The sequence below is a fragment of the Amblyomma mixtum genome, chromosome 4 (assembly GCF_055824585.1).
Source record: "Amblyomma mixtum isolate Tamu chromosome 4, ASM5582458v1, whole genome shotgun sequence".
Classification (NCBI taxonomy): Eukaryota; Metazoa; Arthropoda; class Arachnida; order Ixodida; family Ixodidae; genus Amblyomma; species Amblyomma mixtum.
Window position 1 is genome coordinate 67097217 of NC_143015.1, and position 18263 is coordinate 67115479.

Sequence of the window (18263 nt, forward strand, 5' to 3'; positions counted from 1 at the left end):
CAGTGGTTACGACACTCGGCTGCTGGCCCGAAAGACGCGGGTTCGATCCCGGCTGCGGCAGTCGAATTTCGATGGAGGCGAAATTCTAGAGGTCCGTGTACTGTGCGATGTCAGTGCACGTTAAAGAACCCCAGGTGGTCGAAATTTCCGGAGCCCTCCACTACGTCGTCCCTCATAGCCTGAGTCGCTTTGGGACGTTAAACCTTCATAAACTAAACCAATCTTTACCTGGTTAGCCCTTCTTAAGCCTCATATTGTCCATTTTTTCGCCTAAAACCACCGAAATGTGGGTCAACTTGCGTTTAATATTCCCAGTTTTGTGTGACGACTCGCTCTCTACGTGGTAAGGCCACGCGCCTGCGTTGGACTGTTTGCCAAAAGTGAAGGGGTTGTGCTCTCTAGATTACATAGATGGCTCGTACGTGTAATCATGGGCTCTGTATGTTATCGGCGCATAAATTTTACCGAGCTGCCAGGTTGTAAGTGACGGTAAGGAACGCAAACAAACTCACAATTTCGACGCGCTTTTGAAATGCAAATAGGGCGGTCATTATGACGTTAGTGCAACACGGCACTTCATAGGCGCCATGTTGGAGCACCACACACAGCTTCGACAGAGCTTCCGTGGTGTGAGAGGGTACCATGGAGGAAGGAAAGCTTAGGAGAGGCCCTCGCTATCCGAACTCCACGCCAAACAGTATGCCGGAAGTCATGTGCTTTCGCAAGGGCTACTGGGAGTCTTTGGCCGACGGCGCAGCCAATAGTAATGCTGGACACAGTGGCGTCGTCTGCTGCATTGTCTGCTGCGCATGCGCAAGCGCTCTGAGACGTTGGCAAAGGGAGCGGGAGGAGGGGGGGGGGAGTAGTTGTCATGCCCAGCTTCAAAAAAAAAAATGTGACGTAACCACCTCTCCAGAATTCTTCCCTTCCTCCACGAAGTTTTCAAGACCAGCTATTGGTACTCTAACATGGCGGCCACCGTGGCGTCAGCGCAAGTCACCTATGCGACTCGCGCGCCCTCCCGCAGGAACGCGAGAAGTCGTGGAACGAGAGCGGGCTCGAGTTCCTCTCTCCACGGCTAGTGCGCAACGGGTCGCGGGCCGTGCTATGCTTCTACGACCGGCGCGCCCACCGTCTGCCGCCACCGCACTCCTACTTCCCGCGACAGATGGCGCTGCGCTACTGCACCCACGCCGTGTACCACGCGCCGTTCGCCCTGCACGACGGCCGGCTCGCCTACCGGAACCCGGGCTTCGACAGGCACGCTGGGCCTCTTTGCTTTCGTCTTCGTCGTTCTGTGTTTCGTGCATGACTGCTGGATTTTAATGCGGCTAGTAGAATCAGAATTTCTCAATATTACCGCTTAGGCGAGTTCCTTAAAAACGCTTCATCCACTTTGGGAATGCCGGGAAGACGAAGTAAATTCCTTACTTGGCTTGGGTAGTGTTGGGAAGAAAATGTGGATTCTGCCATTGAACCTGCAGCTGCGGCACGATGCACTCCTCTGCGCTTTGATACAGTTCCTTTAATTGTGTGCTATTGAGTTAATAAATTTAACCAAAGTGTTAGGTTGGTGGGAAAACTGCAGCACTTATTCAAGGTTTTCCACGAAAAGAGTCGTATTGTTATAGCTTAATCTCTAACTCATGGCCAACAATGGCCAAGTCAAATACGAAACCTTATCCTTGCGGCATTCCAGCGTCTCTCTTTGGAGGATTAAGTGTAGAGCCATTAGATTTCCCTCTATATATTTTTGAGAAACTCTGAGCTCAATAGTGCAATTTAAGCCATGTGTCATCATCATCATCATTATTCGGATGACATTTATTGGAAGACAAATATGTCTCCTTAATGTTCCTCTCCTACGTTAGTTGCCTAGAGGTGAGCATATCTCCTGGCCCTTCGAAGATTTGGAACGGACATGTTGCGTAACTACCCAACTGCACGGCCCAAAAGCGAACCCTATTGCCTGAAGCATCCTGGCCAAGGCTGTGCGCTTCTTCCTTCCGTGTACTTTTCAACATGCTGGCATGCGCCCATAGGTGATGAAAACTCTCTCGCACGAAGAGGCTAAAACCTCTGCAAGCCCATTAAATCTGGACAAACGCTCTTAGTTTTCGTGGCAGCCATCATGCGCCGCATGTCACTTACAAGCGTCTTAATTTACCGTAGGAATTTTGAAACTTCGAATGATCGGTAAAATCCATTAACTCTCTGTGGCCGCCAGACATAGTGCGAAAGCAGGAACCATATTGCGAGTCAGATTTTGCAGCGACTGGGCCATCACAGGTGACACTTCTTGAGACCCCGAACGATCGGGAGCACATATGTGAGGACGAGAGGCTCAGACATCTCAAGCGCCTGCGTTGTTAGGGCTTCACCTTGTCCTCCTCTGTGTTTGTGTGTACAGCTGAAACTATTCTCACTGAATTACGCTACTGCCCGCCGATAGATGGCGCGAGTTGGTCTTTTCCAGCCCAACTTTCGTGGGGATCAGTTGGTGATGTCGAACTGATCCCCACGAAAGTTGGGCTAGAAAAGCTTTTCCGGGCCGTTGTCTCGAAGTTTCTGGTGGCAGATGACGGTCCGAGCAGCACAGCTTAGCGGCCCAATATTGGAAATGTATTGGCAAAGACAGGTTCTACAAGGGACCGGAGTGAACCATCTATCGCCAATATTGGAAAAGGATGGCCCAGTATTGGAAATGTGTTGGCAAAGGCCGGTCCTACAGTGGACCACATTGAAACCATCCATTTCCAATATTGGGCCGTTTACCTGTCCTGATTGGGAGCGTATCATGCTATGGAACACGTTGTGGAGACATAGGGGTGTGTGCCTACGTGCAGGAAGTTCGGCATGCCTGAGCTGGCCCGAGTGGCTCGCCAAAGCGGCTACGGTACGCGGCTGCTGTTCACCGTGGGTGGCGAGGAGACGGACAACGCCAACTGGTCGCGACTCGCCTCCGACAGCGTCCAGAGGGACACGCTGGCCACCGACCTCAAGGCGAGTCCTCCTCCGCACGCCCCGCCGTTCTTGCTTTGCTTACGACCGGAGTTTTATTATTGCGAAAGTATTATATTGCTCTTTCGCGTCATCAAAAAGTGTCCGCAATTTTTTTCCGCACGATTACGTCCTTCTCTGAAGATAAATGCGTGAAAATGTGTAAGTGGGAGATAGTGTACGCTAAAATGTTCCTGTGGGAAAAATTTGGTCGATGAGATGTGTTCGGTTAATTATAGGCGAAAAAAAAAATGCACTTGGATGTCAAAATAGCCATGGACGTCTATATAGTGATTGGACGTCAACATAGGCGTGGACATCGATATGGGGTGTGGACGTCAACATAGCGACGGACGTCAACATAGCGACGGACATCGATTTAGTACATGAACGTCGGAACAGCCACGGACGACGATATAGAACATGGAAGTTTTGCTTTCGCATTGCTCCAGTGCGGTTCGCCGCAGTGATCTCAAAGTTTTTTTTAAATTTATCTTTTGAAGAATTAGTAACGAAGATAAATCTGCAACTCCTGGATCGCTAGCCTTAGCCAGTGCCTATAGTTTGGGGCTAGGAGCCTAGTTGGAATGCATGAATTGAAATTCATATGCCGATAAACTACTTAAATGGAAACATATTGACAAATAAAGCAGAGTCGCTCTGGAGCTATGCTATGGTTTAGTAAACTGCTTGAGCGCTGATACGTGCAGGTTGGCACAAGAAATGTATAGATTTTCCCCGTCCAACAGTTACCTATAGTCAGGAGTACCGACATTAATAAACAAGAACACTATATATGTAACATATAGCTGTGCTCCAGATGACAGTTCCTCGTGATGTGCATAACTTCTGACTTTGCTTTATTATAGACAAGTAAAAAATCTTAGTTCTTTTGAACGCACTAGTTACAAGCTCTCCAATTTCTCGCGTCTAGCGTCTTCAGCACACCGCTAGACCGCTTTACAGTAGGATCGCTAAGTGGGCTTGTCAGTAATTTTTTTCCTCCACGCGTCGGTTACTTCTTTCAGTTTGAAATGGAATGGAAATATGTTACGTTTGCATAAACAAAGCAATCTTCCCGCCAGTCAGCTCTGGTGTTTACTATTCTGAAACGTGATACTGTACTTGAACTTAAAATGCTTCTATTCCACCAGTTCATGGCATGCTGCATAATTCTCTTGGACCGTACAGTCGTGAGCAGCCTTGTATAGAGCGCTTGAGCAGCGCGCACTTGGTAACAAAAACCGAAATTAGAGAGCAGCCCCTCATTACAGGGCAAAGTTTTCGTGCCTGCTTTGTTTACGAGGCTATCTGGCGCTACTTCCGTGCAAGCGTTGCAGCTGGACCCTAGAGGCTGCCACAAAATCTGGATTTGTTTGCAAGGAAGTGCACCGCCCGAGCGCTCTAGACAAGGCTGCTCACGACTGTACATCCCATCGTACATCGTTATTTCTTACATCACGAGGCTGCTGCTTCTCACCGTCGCATTTATTGGTCGGCTGTTTTCTCTCAACACCGAGTAAACAAATAAGGGCTGTGCAACACCAGCTGTAATTAGGGACGCTGAACCTATTTTATGACAGTCGGCGTCGGCCGAAGTGCACAGGTATTCGCCCCACGCACAAATGCGATTCCCCAATGTAGCACCATTGCAAGACTCGTTGTAACACACCCTGTTGTAATACACCCTGAGAAAATAACCTTCATTCAATCAGGCTGGCGCGTTTTCACTATATGGTAGAACTTTCTACACCATGCTGTCGATTACTCAGCCACGTGTGCGCTGCACGAGGGGGACACTCGCATTTTTCGTGATGATAGCGTAAGAGCGCCATTCAAAAACCTTCGGCGTATGAGAGCGCGAAGCGGGCGTCGGGAATGCGTTACTCCTTGCGCAACACACATCCTCTCCTTATTTTCCCTGACTGTGCGGTAGCAGTTATAGTACCGCCTCTCGATAGTCAACCGTTACTCTGGGGATTTAATACACGGCGCACTAAAATCCGGTAACACTGATCTTTTCGGATCACGTGATTCCTACACGGTAAACATGATAGGTTGCTATTACCTCGAAACTGACAATTGGACAGCGTTCCTGCAGTGTTTCCCAACGAAGCAGATCGCTCTTACAGCTTTGGCGTTCACAGCGAATTAAGTCGTGCGGGGGAGGCGAAGCAGCAGAGTGAACGAATGAAAGGGAAATTTTTTTCTTCAGTGTTTTATCCTTCAACTCATTCCAGTTGTTGATGTGGGGCCGCTGTTTCTAATCAGAGTCTTCCGCTCTTTCCTACCCACCAACTACTACTCTCGCAGGCCTGTCTCCACCAGTTGTCTCTCCATTTCTTCACTGGTGACCCCCTTGCCCTTTTCCCTTCAATGACCATCTCGATCACCCGTCTTCCAACATATATCCTTCATCCTTCTTCATGACATAACTCAACCAAAGGAGCCGGACTCCTGTACAATCGATCCCATCTTCGCATTCTTTACTGCTCCCCTCATCATTCCGAACTCAACCTTTCTGGGTGATAACACGCATCTCTTGAAGCCTTGCGTTAGATATGTATATATACTTCGCTGAGTGCGCAACCAAAGAACGTCACAATCAACGTTCCTAGGAAAGTAATGATGCATGTAGTATAAGGGCCGTCTCCTTCTCATGAGGCTGAAGTTCTAGGAGCCTTTGTAACTGGCAGGTTGCCGACTTTTATCGATTTTAGTGTGATAACAACTCACAATAGCCTACCTGCGTAGCGTATAGGGAGTGCTTCAGGCTAGTAAAGTCCCCTTGTCTTTTTCAGGAAGGGCATAGAGAAAAGTGAAATTGTTGCCTACACTGCCTGCTGTTTTCTCGCGGGCAGTCTCTCTCGGTTCCACGAGAGAAAATGAAGTCATCGTTCCATCATCTCTGTTTACACTACGCTGTCTTTTCCTTGTCTGCACGATGCCCAGCGAAAGAAAAATGGCAGCCCATGGGGGGGCTAGGAATTGATTTGTCGTACGGAACGGCTGTGGAACGAATACCAATGACGCAGACGACGCGCGCCCTCTTTCATTAGCAAGCCCGAAGGACGCGCCGCTCTTTTCAAAGTTGCTCCGCTGGGGGGTTGTAGTGGTTGTATAAATGCAGCGCGCTTTGCTGCCGGCTCACCACGGTGTCGCCATCTGGTTGTACTCTTGCAAACGTCGCGCAGACCACGCCGTCTGTTGGCTGCCGGAGTTACGATAACTGGAGAGTACAGGAGTGCACCTTCTCGACAGTACGCCGGTAGAGGGACTCACCTGTTAGTAGGGGCTTTTGTGAGAGTAGTGAGAAGTATGAGAAAGTGGCGACATTTCCCTCTTTGCTGCCAGCATGGAGGAAGGAAAAAGAGAGGAGAGGCCCTTTCCACACAACACCATGGGAGAAAAATGTGGAGGAAATCACGTGGTTTTTTTCGCGATCTGGAGGCCACCTAGTCCGGGCAGCTTAGCAACGGCGTCGTAGTTGCTGCTTGCAAGTCGGGCGGTAGCAGACGACCGCGGCGTAGCAGTTGTGGTGCGGCGTACTTTTCTCAACTGCTCGAGTTTGTTTTTGATCGTGCTCACAAGCTTACGTTGGCACCGTTCACTCATATCTCAGGCGGAATTCGCTGCAAAACTCTCGTTGTTGCGTGCATTGATTTCAACGCGCTCGATCACGATCGCACGGGCATTTCGTCAACTGCGTCACTGCTCGGAGCCGTCGGGAGACCACCGCTGCTTACTGAGGAGCACTCGCGCTGTTCGTTCACCAGTGATTCAATACGCCGTGCCCTAGAGAGGTCGTCGGCGTATTGCGCGGACGTTTCGCGTCCTGTGCGTGCAGTGTGCGTGTGCCATTCGCGCTCCCGTTTCCATCGGCAGTGAAACATCGTTGCTATTAGGCGTGCTCTTGCAACGTTAGTGTTAGTGTAACTATTTTCGTTTTTCGCGATTGCGCTTGTGTGAGCAGCGGGGGCCATGACATGGGTGGAGGGCGATATTTTAAAGGAAGCCGCTGCGCTCGCTTTGCATGCTTGCACGCCCCTGTTATACGCCGCCGGTAAAAATGAAGAGAGACCCTGCGCTTAAACGATACCTTAGAGATTTTTTTTCTTTAATAAAGGCGAAGGGTTAGTTTTGTTCGCTGCAATATCTACATAAAGATACGAATGCACACAGGATGCCGAGAACTTCATTTGTAAAAAACATTTATTTTCTCACAAAAAACAACTCGCACGAAAAAACTTGGCTATTTACAATTCACATCATATACAACAACACAAAAGCTTCTGCTCTATAACAAAGTCATCAACTGCAAACCAATGACATTTGTCAAAATTTCAACCCCATACATGCAAACCTGCGCTCAGCTGCAGGTGCTTTAAAAAAAAAGCACTTTTTATTTTCGCGATACATTCATTTGAGGAGAATGCAAAGGATATGAAAAAGTAAACTGATGTAAAAAGGTCTGTTAATAATGGGGTGAACTGTGCCTAGAATTAAAAGGAGTGCCATACGCCGTGCGAGGGTGAAGAATAAATGGGCACTCTTATTTTCGTTTCCACATTTACTATATCAATGCAATGTGTGTGTGTGGGGGGGGGGGGGGGGGGGAAGGATGTAGAGCTCAGAAAAATTTGGGGGGATGTTCTGACACCGAAACACCTCCCTGGCTACGCCCCTGGCGACTACAACTGGGGCTCACCGATGATGCCGATGTACAACTGGGGCAGGTTAATCAGAAAAAAAAGTCGTAACTCATATATATATGCACACACATACACATGTGAAAAGGTCACCTGTCAGAGCACATGTACCATGAGCACGAAGAATGAAACGCCAGAAGCAACACTAGCTATATGAGACAGATATACACAAAACTTCACTGACAGCTGTCAGCGGCAATGAAAAATGGCCAAGAAAGTAACAGGCTCGCGGCTAATTTCGAGCGCTGAGCTAAACAAGCAAGTATACTAGTTTCATCGAATGCAGCCTTCAACTTAAGAGTCCCAGGGACGGGCGTTGCCAGAGGGGGGGGGGGGGGGGGGGGGGCACCGCAGTAATTGAAAGCGAAGGTCACTTCCCGCGCTTGAAAGAGCTGAGATAAGTATTTTTCTCGGCTGCTACTAATTGTGACCAGGGCCGAGCAGTTGGAGACGGCGCGGAGACGACGCAGTAACTGAAAGTAGCCGCCTGTCTCACACGGGTATTTCCGCTTTATTAACTTTTCCGCTGACGAACACCGGCATAGGGCGCCCTAAACCGGCCGGCAAGCAGCCAAGCGCCACCAGCGCGGGGATCTGTGCCCATGCGGTAGCACGCTCCTTCGTTGGCTTTGAAACGCGCGCGCAGTAGTCGAGGGCGGGACTTACGCGATGACGTCAGCCCGGACAAGATAGCGCCGAGCTGATTTCCGGCTTCACAAAATGTCACGTGACGGCCTCTCCTCTCTTTTTCCTTCCTCCATGGCTGCCAGCTTCCTCCACTTGGAGGAATTTTCCTTCCTCCATGTTCCTCCACTTGGAGGAATTTTCCTTCCTCCATGTTCCTCCACAAACCTCCTGCAGGGAGTAAAGCGCCGAGGGCAGATGGTGTTAACGACGGTGGTGCCAAGTTCCAACCCTTTGCGGGTCCATCTGGTACTTTCCGATATGTTGGCGGAAAAATTCACAAAATCAACAGCTGCTCCAGAAGCAGAGATATCTGTTTTTTGAAGACACTCTTTTCGCACTTCTGACCACCCTGATGTTGCAGGCGTTGCAGATACGTATATAGGGTGCATCGATAGGCCAGTGCCGCTTTCCAGGGTAGAGACGCGATTATCGTCGGCGCCATTCTTATGGGCAATGAAACAAAATAAAAAAACGAGGATAACGTTATTTCCCTTTTTTTTTCAGTTTTCTTTTTTTTTCAGGCACTTACATCTCTGCTGCGGTGTCTTTGTTCAGCACTGTTTTGTTTTGCCTGATTCATAGTGTGGTTCAGCGGTGGCGGGCACGAGCCGCAGTAATACATGTTTTTTTTTTCCCCCCAGTCACCATAACCTCCTTCCCAAGAGCCATATTTTGCGCGCCTCCGTGTACAGCGGCCTCACCCGTAGCTGTTCGCTCCCTGCATGGCAAGCTCTGCAATAACCAAGCACACTGTCATGTGTGTTGTCCCAAGATTAGCCTAAGCTCTTCGAAGAAAAGCAGTTCCTCGACCAGATTCTTCCCCGTATGAGGAAGGCTACTCAGGTTTTCCTAAACATACCCAGCTCTTTCTTTAATCGCAACCATACGACGGGGTGAGAACATGTAATTGAGGCCTGTGAAATGCGCTCACCATGCGAAGCATGCCCCATCGACGCCTCGGCTTTTATGGTTTCAAAGTGACTTCAGGGCAAGCACAAGACAACAAGTAGTCTGGTTGTAGTACAAGTCGGCGGGTTAAATGCGTTATGCTGCCTTTAGCGTGAAACCGTTGTGCACTGCTCAAAACATACCTCATTCTTGGTGCCTATACAGGAAATAAGCGGTGTGTGATCATCTGCTGGGATTTCACCGTCGTTAGGCAATGCCACAATGTCTCTTGTAAGGCCATAACGAAATGTTTGGTTTCCGTATACTTAACTACGATGGCTGCTACCAGGGTGTATCAGTGACAGCGAAATGCATGTCACATACAACAAAGCCGTGTGAAAAACACTTGGCTGTAATTGTAATCGGGCGATATTTAGAAAAAAATATCAATTTCTCGGTTTGATATCATTGCTGGGGCTGAAAGGAAGGCAATGAATGGAGCGGATAGGGTGATATAACAGCACAAAATACAGCGTTCTAAAGCCTTTTAAAAACCCTTTAGAACAATGCGTCGCCATATTGCTCGCTGGATGGACGGGATGTATGCACTGGACACAATGACTGTGGAAGTGTCAGCGTTGATGGGCATATAGCGTGACCTTTCTTCGCCTGCTTGCAACAGGAGGGGGTGTTTTGACATCTACTTGTACATGATGGAAAACTCTATAGTCGTTTACAACTAAAGGACAAAGCATAAAATGTTACTCAAAGGGGACCCTCCAACCAATGGGGTCAATCTGTTGTCATGGCGTCGCAGCCAACCACCTTGCACCTGGTAACGTACACCTTCTAACGTGAGCATTAGTGTACGCATTCTCACACGTAAGAAGTCATGAGTGTCTCTATCAGTTTTTTTTTCTTCGGACTTGCACTGACATCGCACAGTACACGGGCCTCTAGAGGCGAAATTCTAGAGGCCCGAGTACTGGGCGATGTCAGTGCACGTTAAACAACCCCAGGTGGTCGAAATTTCCGAAGCCCTTCACTACGGCGTCCCTCATAGCCTCAGTTGTTTTGGGACGTTAAACCCTATAAACCAAACCAAACCAAACCAAACCATCTTTGGATAAACCATTTGTATAATGTTCTCCGTTGCCGCGCTCGGCTGCTGACCCAAAAGACGGGAGTTCGATCCCGGCCGCGGCGGTCGAATTTCGATGGCGGTGAAATTCTAGAGGCTCGTGTACTATGCGAGGTTAAGAACCCCAGGTGGTCGAAATTTCCGGAGCCCTTCACTACGGCGTCCCTCACAGCCTGTTGCGACGTTTAACTCCCATAAACTAAACTAAACTAGATTAAACTAAACACTGCAGATCCATCTGGTTGTGTACCGACAGGTGTCAAAGCACCCGCTCATTAGAATGTTTCGAGCAGGTGCAGAGATATCAGGTGCAGGTGCAGAGACAGTCCAGTGAACAATGGCACCGCCCAAGGCGCGCTTGTTTGGAAGGTGGATTCGCACGGAAGCCGGGCAGTTGGTACAGGGCTGTTTGTCTTCGAACTCCCCGCAGGCGACGCTCGTGTCGCTGGGCTACGACGGCGTCAACCTGCACTGGCCCACGCCCGGCGGAAGGTGCGGCCGCGCTGGCGACGCTCGGGCCCTCACCGACCTGGTGCGGCTACTCCGCTCGAAGCTGAGGCGACCCGCGGCGCCGCGAGACTTCCTGCTCGCCGTGACGCTGCCGCCGCAGGAGCACTTCGTCGAGATGGGCTCACAGATCGAGCCCCTCGCCAAGCTCGCCGACTTCCTGGTGCTACAGGTGCGGGCGCCGAGGAGACCACGCGCGATCAGCCAGTGAAGGGTTTCCAGCTTTCGTTTCGCAGCTCGGCAGAAGTGCTTTGCACTAATGCACTGGAGTTTGTGTATGGGCTTGGTTCGAGGGCGTCTTAGTTCGAACCACTACGTAGACCAAAACACGTATCGTCTTTGCCCAAAGTAACCGGGCAACGGTGGTTTCTTCGTTAGCCGCGTATCGAAGCAGTTACGGTAGTCCTTGAGCATAGAATCTGTGTAAAGCAATATGAACCCTTGCCGTCACGTTTTGACACCTATCAGTCTTTAGGGGTGCCGTAAAGACGCTTTTATTCGGTTCAGAAGCAAAAACCTGCTGCTCGGTTATTTTAGGTAAGGGGGTTACTTTCGGTGATCAATAGTTTGCGGGATGAGGCAGTGAGGAAAAAAAAAGCGCTGTCACGAACAGCAGTCGCCTGAAATGTCTGAAAGGGATGAGCGGACGTGCATGCTCCATCCGCCGGTAACAATAGCATACGAGTGGATGGTGACGCAGTGCTACAATAACTTTTTTCTGAGGGCGCCTAACACGTAACCTTTTGCTGCCGATAAGGCAGAGTTTTCGCCCCTGCCTCTTCTCGCATTTGCTTTTCCATCTCTCATTCTTTCCCGCTTTGCCCTGATGGCGTGGTTGAGCTGTGCACTCTGAGCGAAAACATTTACCGCCCTTGCTCCCTTTTAAGTCCTTGTTTCCAGGTTGGTCGGAAATAATTTACATTTTCTCCTTGAAGATGAAAGCGGCCCGCATGAGCGGATTGCATACCTGATGATGAATAGTAATGAGGCAATGACATCTGTGGCCAAAGAGCGCCATGGCACAAAGGTGTTTTTCGTCTGCAGGAGCTGGGTTCAAAGACCCGTTTTCTAAGCATTTTGCCCAAGAGGAACTGAGCACCAGGTCAGGGGAAATCTTGTACCCACTGGAAGCCAGTGGGTACCCGGCAACACTGGGGATCGAACACCACTCCTCTCGCATTGGAGGAGAATGCTCAAACCATTTGGTGACCGCTTCGGTGCTGGGTATACCTATTAACGAGGCAGGACCAACCTAAAGAAGCCTTGAGCCTGTACTTCAACTGCAAGCAGGACTTGGCTACCCGAGATTTCCGTGAGGATTCCTTGCGAGGATGCACGGCGATCGGCGGTTTTGTATGTGAAGGCGTACGCTGAAGCGCTGTAAAAACATGTAACACAATCCCTTCTCCACCTTTTCAACCACTGCATCCAGACTTCCGGGGGTCACGTGACTACAGAGGGCATTATCGAGACAACCCACTTTCCAGTCTCCTGAATTACGTCCTCGGAAGACTACGTCCTAGGAAGAGAATAGAGTAGCAACAAACCTTGTTCAGAGGACAGCACTGCTGTACACAGCCTATATAATACTTTCTATAGACCATTTTTATAAAGGCCAGAAGCAAATCCGGTGGACTGTGGAAAATTTTTGACGAACGCTCTACATAGATCCTGAGCTTTCACGACCCAAACTTTGTTGTCAACGGAAAACTGAATATTGTCTAGCGCGAATTTTTGTTCGCCGTGACGGACTTGACAAAATTATAACTTCTTGCTGGCTATTTTGTTTGCTTCCTAGCTCGGTAGCGGGGCTCTTAAGCACATTTGACAGTCCTAAGCTGGGGAGGGTTGAAGACTCAAGTTCTTCCCGCCTTAGTAAAACTAGAGTCCCTGAGTGTGCAGGAGGAGCTGCGCTGCAGCGCTCAGAAGCAGACCCCTTGGGCTGTGTACTTTTGATAAAGACTGTACTATCAGCAAGGAATGAAACGCGAACAAGACAGCTGAGCCACGAAACGCAAAATAAAAATATTTCATCCCGGGGAAGTTCAATACTTGCTCTGATTCTTTTGACTTGGAAGGCGCGAAGACTCTTCTTCAGGAGTGGTATTCAATCGCGCTAGCATTTCCCTTCCAGGAGCTAATATTACGGGGTCTTTGAGATGTCACCTCAGTTTTCTTGTTCGCGTTTCATTCATTGCTGATGGTACCTTCAAAGGCACTGTGGAGCATAATATAACTTATTATCGGACGACTTGGTGTCATACGAAATGGCCCAATGTCGCTGAGTATGACAGGTGCTGTATTGCTCACTGTAGCTATCGGCTACGAGTTGCTGCGCCACTCTGCCGTAGTAAGCGTGGGACAGCTGGCAAAAAGGCGCATGTCCTTTCATGTCCAGCTCTGGTACAAGCGACGCAGTTTCATCCAGGATACGCGCACGGGTTGAACTTGCCGTCGCTGCGCACACACTATTGTTGCGAGATACTCTGAGGAAATCCTGAAAAATCGGTACTCATCGGGTCTGGACGACGATGTTGTTGGCATCCGAGCTTTGTTCCGCTTGCTCCTGGAGTGCAGCCAATCCCACCTCGTGGTGGTGTGCGTGTTTGCTCGCGTCGTGTCTTCTTTTGCGAGCCATCGACGAAGAGTCGTGCACGGGTGTTGACCCACGTATAGTGTCCCACTCCCGGACATGCTACGAGATGACCTCAGGGGTCATCACGGGCACGTGTCTTTGTGTAGACGAAAGAAATCCTGGCAAAGCGCTTGTTTTCATTTTCTCATATCAGACGGTTTCATCACCCGTTTAGCTAAGTTACCTCCGCGCCTTTTTTAATAATATCATCTTATACGCACGTAGGCAATTTTATTTAGACATTTGAAGAATTAGCTTTGGAATCGGATCTGGTCGCTAAACAGCGTACGCCTATTTTCAAAGCCTATCCAGATTTCATAGATGCTAGGAGACGTATCGTTTCGTTGAAGCAGTGAAGCCGTGCTCATCAATTATCGCGACAGTGTTCGTTTTTCAGTGCAGCAATGTATGCGGGAGGCCCTGCTTTTTCAGACACCCATTAAGTACGCAGCAACTACCAAGTCAGTATCTGTGAAACGTTACCGTCCAGCTTTAACACATGCTTCCACCTACCCGCAGTGTTCCTAATAGATGGCGCTTTCAGGTACTTCGATAAAGCTCCTGCAGTTCGCTATATTTGTACACCGTCTCTAAGTAATCCAGCACTTATTAAAGATACCCAGAGGCTTTATTTAACAGACGAGGAAGGTTTACATTTCTTGGCAGCGGCCCGACCCTGCCAGCGCGCATGGAGTTAACTACAGAACTTATTATATACAGCTTTCACAACACAAAAAGCGTGAATGTGCTTCAAGTAACGTTCGTGCTCAGAGTACGGAGCGGGGAATATCACGAATTCTATCAAAGGTTATGTGCCAAGGTGTAGAAAACTGCTTATTGTAATAGACGGATCTTCGTGGAAATGGTCGTCATGGAATGTGTACGAATGCAAAAAGTGCTATGGAGAGGTTTCGGGTTGTTTTTTTTTCAGGATGGTGCGGAGGCTGCCGAAAAGGAGGATGTAATTCACATTCGGTTTTCCGGCCGAGGGTCAGCGTGGGACGGGAATGTGGCGTTCTATAAGGGAAAAGCGTTCCACCCTGACCAGGCGCCTGCACTGTCTTAAACGACGGTTAAACGACGGTTAAAACAAATTTGTGCCAAGTGGTTTCATTGTATAGACTACATGGACCACTTTATAGCCCAGAATGCTTCATTTTAAAGATTTCCGAATGCACCTGGTAAAGTGAATGGTTTTCTTCGAAGAAGAAACGAAGTTAGGCTAACGTTAGAAGCTGCACCAGTTGGTAGAAATTCATAATTATAGAGCAAGCAAAACAACCAGAGACGAAAGAAGACAGCACAAGCGCCCTATTGCATTCTTTCGTCCTTCTTTGTCTTCTTTGCGCTGTCTAATTAATACAGTTAGCCTAGTTGTTGCCAAATAGCTCCGACATGGTAACTAGCACGAAAACACAAAAGACAATCAAAGAGGGCTCTCAGATCACAGCGCTATAATGAACAGCGTTACTCACAGCACTAGCCCCGTGTCCTGTGAGAACGCCTATTCCTTGTAATTTTGTATTTTTTCGTCCTAATCACCATGTCGAAGTGGTCTGTATCTTGTATGTGATCATTATGGATTCTTTGTCACTCTGTTTCATCTTGACCAACGTCTGTTCCGCGAAATGTTCACCTGAACACTCGCTCGTAATGTGCAGGGGTGGCAACGATGTAAACCGTGCGTTATACGCGGACTAGATGCCACGTTATGACGTCATCGTCGACATCACCCTTACTACGCCCACTGCAGGGAAAAGGCCTCCCCCATGTCTCTCGAATTAACCGTCTTTTGCCAGCTGCGGCCACCGTATCCCTGCAAACTTCTCAATCTCATCCGCCCGCCTAACTTCCTGCCGCCCCCTGCTACGCTTGCCTTCTCTTGGAATCCCCCCCGTTACACTTAAGGACCAGCGGTTATCTTGCCTTCGCATTACATGCCCTGCCCAAGCTCACTTCTTCCTCTTGATTTCAAGTAGGATGTTATTAAGACGAGTTTGTTCTCTCACCCACTCTTCAGTTTCCGATCTCTTAACGTTATACCTATCATAGCACGCTGCGTCGTATGCAGTACGTCACCTGTAATCTCTCTCCCCAATCACTCCCTTCGCAGGCGCACTCCCTGTACGGTCCGTCCAGCCCTTGGCCCCGGTGCGCCAGCCCCTACGAGGCGGCCCAGGGCCCCAGCGTGCGCGTCCTGCTGGACTCCCTGGCGGCGCGCCTCTTCCACGGCCACTGGGGAAAGCTGTGCGTGACGCAGTCGCTGGCGGCGCTCACCTACCGCCTGGCCGACAACGCTGCCAATCACGCCGAAGGGGACAGCGCCAGTGTGGGGCCCGGAGAGCCGCAGTTTTACACCGGCTCGCCCGGCAAGGCCGCATTCTTCGAGGTATACTTTACCAGCTCCGAGGCAAAGAGCTGGTCAAAAGTCCCCCGGCTACAGGGTCTGCTTTTGAGCTGTATATGCTAGTAACTGTGGTGTCTATAAGGCTCCCGGGGTCTTCGGAAGTGCACCTCCTCTTCACCCTCGATAGATACTAAGCTCCACAGAGCGTGAGGGGGCTATGCTATGCTTTTGCCAAAGGCTGCACACGTAAGCGAGAATTTCGACTGAATTGATGGAAGGATGGGCGGAATTGGTTCATTGGTTTATTGGGGTGTAACGCCCCAAAGCGACTCAGACTATGAGGGACGCCGGAATGGAGGGCTCCGGAAATTTCGACCACCTGGGGTTCTTTAACGTGCACTGACATCGCGCAGCACGCGGGCCTGTAGAATTTCACCTCCATCGAAGTTCGGCCGCCGCGGCTGGGATCGAACCCGCGTCTTTCGGGTCAGCAGCTGAGCGCCGTAACCACTGAGCCACCGCGGCGGGGCCGGATGGGCGGAATGTCCTCTTTGAAACCAGGTGGTGACGAGTACCACCTCCGCTATTTTTTCCTTATTTCTCCATTCAACCTGTCAGAAGTTAGTACCTTGAAATCCTTGCTTTCCTTTGCAATATAAAGTCCATTATTCTAAGCTATACCAATTTTGAATGCTGAACTTGTATATTTAGGTCGCCCAACAGTTTCTTTACTTACGTCCACTGCAGATACATTACTTAGGCATAGACCTTTGCCTGCTTCGACATCTGGATAAATGCTGTCATATTCTCCCAAAATTCTAGTGTCTTCATCAGTGTCCCCTGGCGGCGCAGGTGTGCGGCTGGTCGCGGCAGCGGTCGCGCAGCCGCGAGTGCAGCCTGCTTCGCAGCGGCAGCACGGTGGCCGCCTTCGAAGGGCCCGAGGAGTTGCGTCACAAGCTGGCGCGCATGGCGCTGGATGGCCACGGACGCCTGTGCCTGGCCGCGATGGACACGCACATGGACGACCCCCTGGGAGCCTGCGGGGGCGCCATGAGTCCGCTGCTCAAGCGCCTCTACGAGGACCCCCTGGAGGCGTAGGCCGCGTCCAGCTGCGCCCTCACGGAAGAGCATTTGTCAGCATACGCTTCACAGACTTCCTCTAGACTCCAATAGACTTTCTATATTCGCCAGTGATGTGTTTTTCCAGATTTACACCGACTTTCTATAGACTTAGGCGTAACATGTTAAGGAACTGTCGGCTATAGGTGTTAGGCCAGTTTCCTAAGTATTTCGTTTTTAACTTTCTCTAGTCTCCTTCCTTCTTTCGTATTCTTCCTCTATCTGCATAATCTTTGAACTGTTTAAGCGGTGAAATATAGTGATAAAGGATATTGCTTTTAGACTCTGGGTGAGCTGCTTCCACTGCCCTCTCAGAGTTTGAACTTGGACCACTGCCTTTTCCGTAAAGTCCACCTTCTCCTTCTAAGTTTCCTTTTCTTTGACTTCTCACACTCTTTTGTTGATGGTGTTTCGGTGTTCCTTCACCTGTGACATTCCGTGGGGAAGGTTTGCGGCTCGTGTTGGCGGACATCTCGGGACTACCTGTGTCAGTTCGCGTTATCTCGCTCTCTGGCCCATCACTTCCGGACATCGTAGGCGGTCCGTTGTGAAGTACTTTCGCATATTCCTTTATATTTCTGCTCTTTCACATTGTTTTTCTCTTTATTTCCGGTATTTGAGTCAATATTTGCTGATTGTCTTCGCAGTTTTTGTTGGTTATCTTTAGAGAAGTGTGCCGCCTTGCTGTTAACGTTCCGTGTTCTTTTGTTCCATGCTTCGTATTATTTCAAGTGCATTTATGCCCCCCCCCCCCCCCCCCCCTCCCGGCCTTAAGGCATCGTTTCTCTTTCTGCGGCGTCTTTACAGCTTTAACTTAACCACTTCAGCATATCTGGAACTTTAGGGGAGAAGTTTGCGGACTCGCATAGTGCTGCCATAGCTTAGATTTCCCCGTAAGGTTGGTTTGAAAACATGCGCTAAACGTGTCCAGTACAAATAGTATTTATAGTAGTTTTAATACGAAGACCTAAAAATGGACATGAACGACGTGCCATTTTGTGTATCAATGCATTGTTCGTATATAGCGTGCGTGATATAAAGAACGACATTTATCAGTTGGTCAAAGAAGGGGGATTTGTTTGTTGTGTACAACTCCCATGTAGTCCACCACTGTGTTTTAGCCCAGCTGAAGATTACGCGTTTGAGCTTCAGTATGGATGCTCCTCTGCTGTAAGAGAAAGAGACGACTTCGTCGAATTCATATTCCGTCGGTAATAATGAACACCACTG

The 18263-nt window shown here is 49.4% G+C and overlaps 1 protein-coding gene across 1 annotated transcript; it reads left to right on the forward strand.

Annotated features, from left to right (window-relative positions):
* The first annotated feature begins 2845 nt into the window (after positions 1–2845).
* LOC149346738 (chitotriosidase-1-like) lies at positions 2846–17842 on the forward strand. The gene is made up of 4 exons (XM_089586669.1): positions 2846–3003; positions 10856–11104; positions 15681–15956; positions 16767–17842. The coding sequence occupies exons 1-4, from the start codon at positions 2857–2859 to the stop codon at positions 17010–17012; spliced, it is 918 nt and encodes a 305-aa protein (XP_089442795.1). The 5' UTR covers positions 2846–2856; the 3' UTR covers positions 17013–17842.
* The last annotated feature ends 421 nt before the right edge of the window (positions 17843–18263 follow it).

Bases quoted from the DNA above. Each gene is read 5' to 3' on its own strand.
- LOC149346738 (XM_089586669.1), top strand. From the start codon at position 2,857: ATGCCTGAGCTGGCCCGAGTGGCTCGCCAAAGCGGCTACGGTACGCGG. The intron at 3,004-10,855 runs GCGAGTCCTCCT...AACTCCCCGCAG, and splicing joins CGCTGGCCACCGACCTCAAG to GCGACGCTCGTGTCGCTGGG. The intron at 15,957-16,766 runs GTATACTTTACC...CTGGCGGCGCAG, and splicing joins GCAAGGCCGCATTCTTCGAG to GTGTGCGGCTGGTCGCGGCA.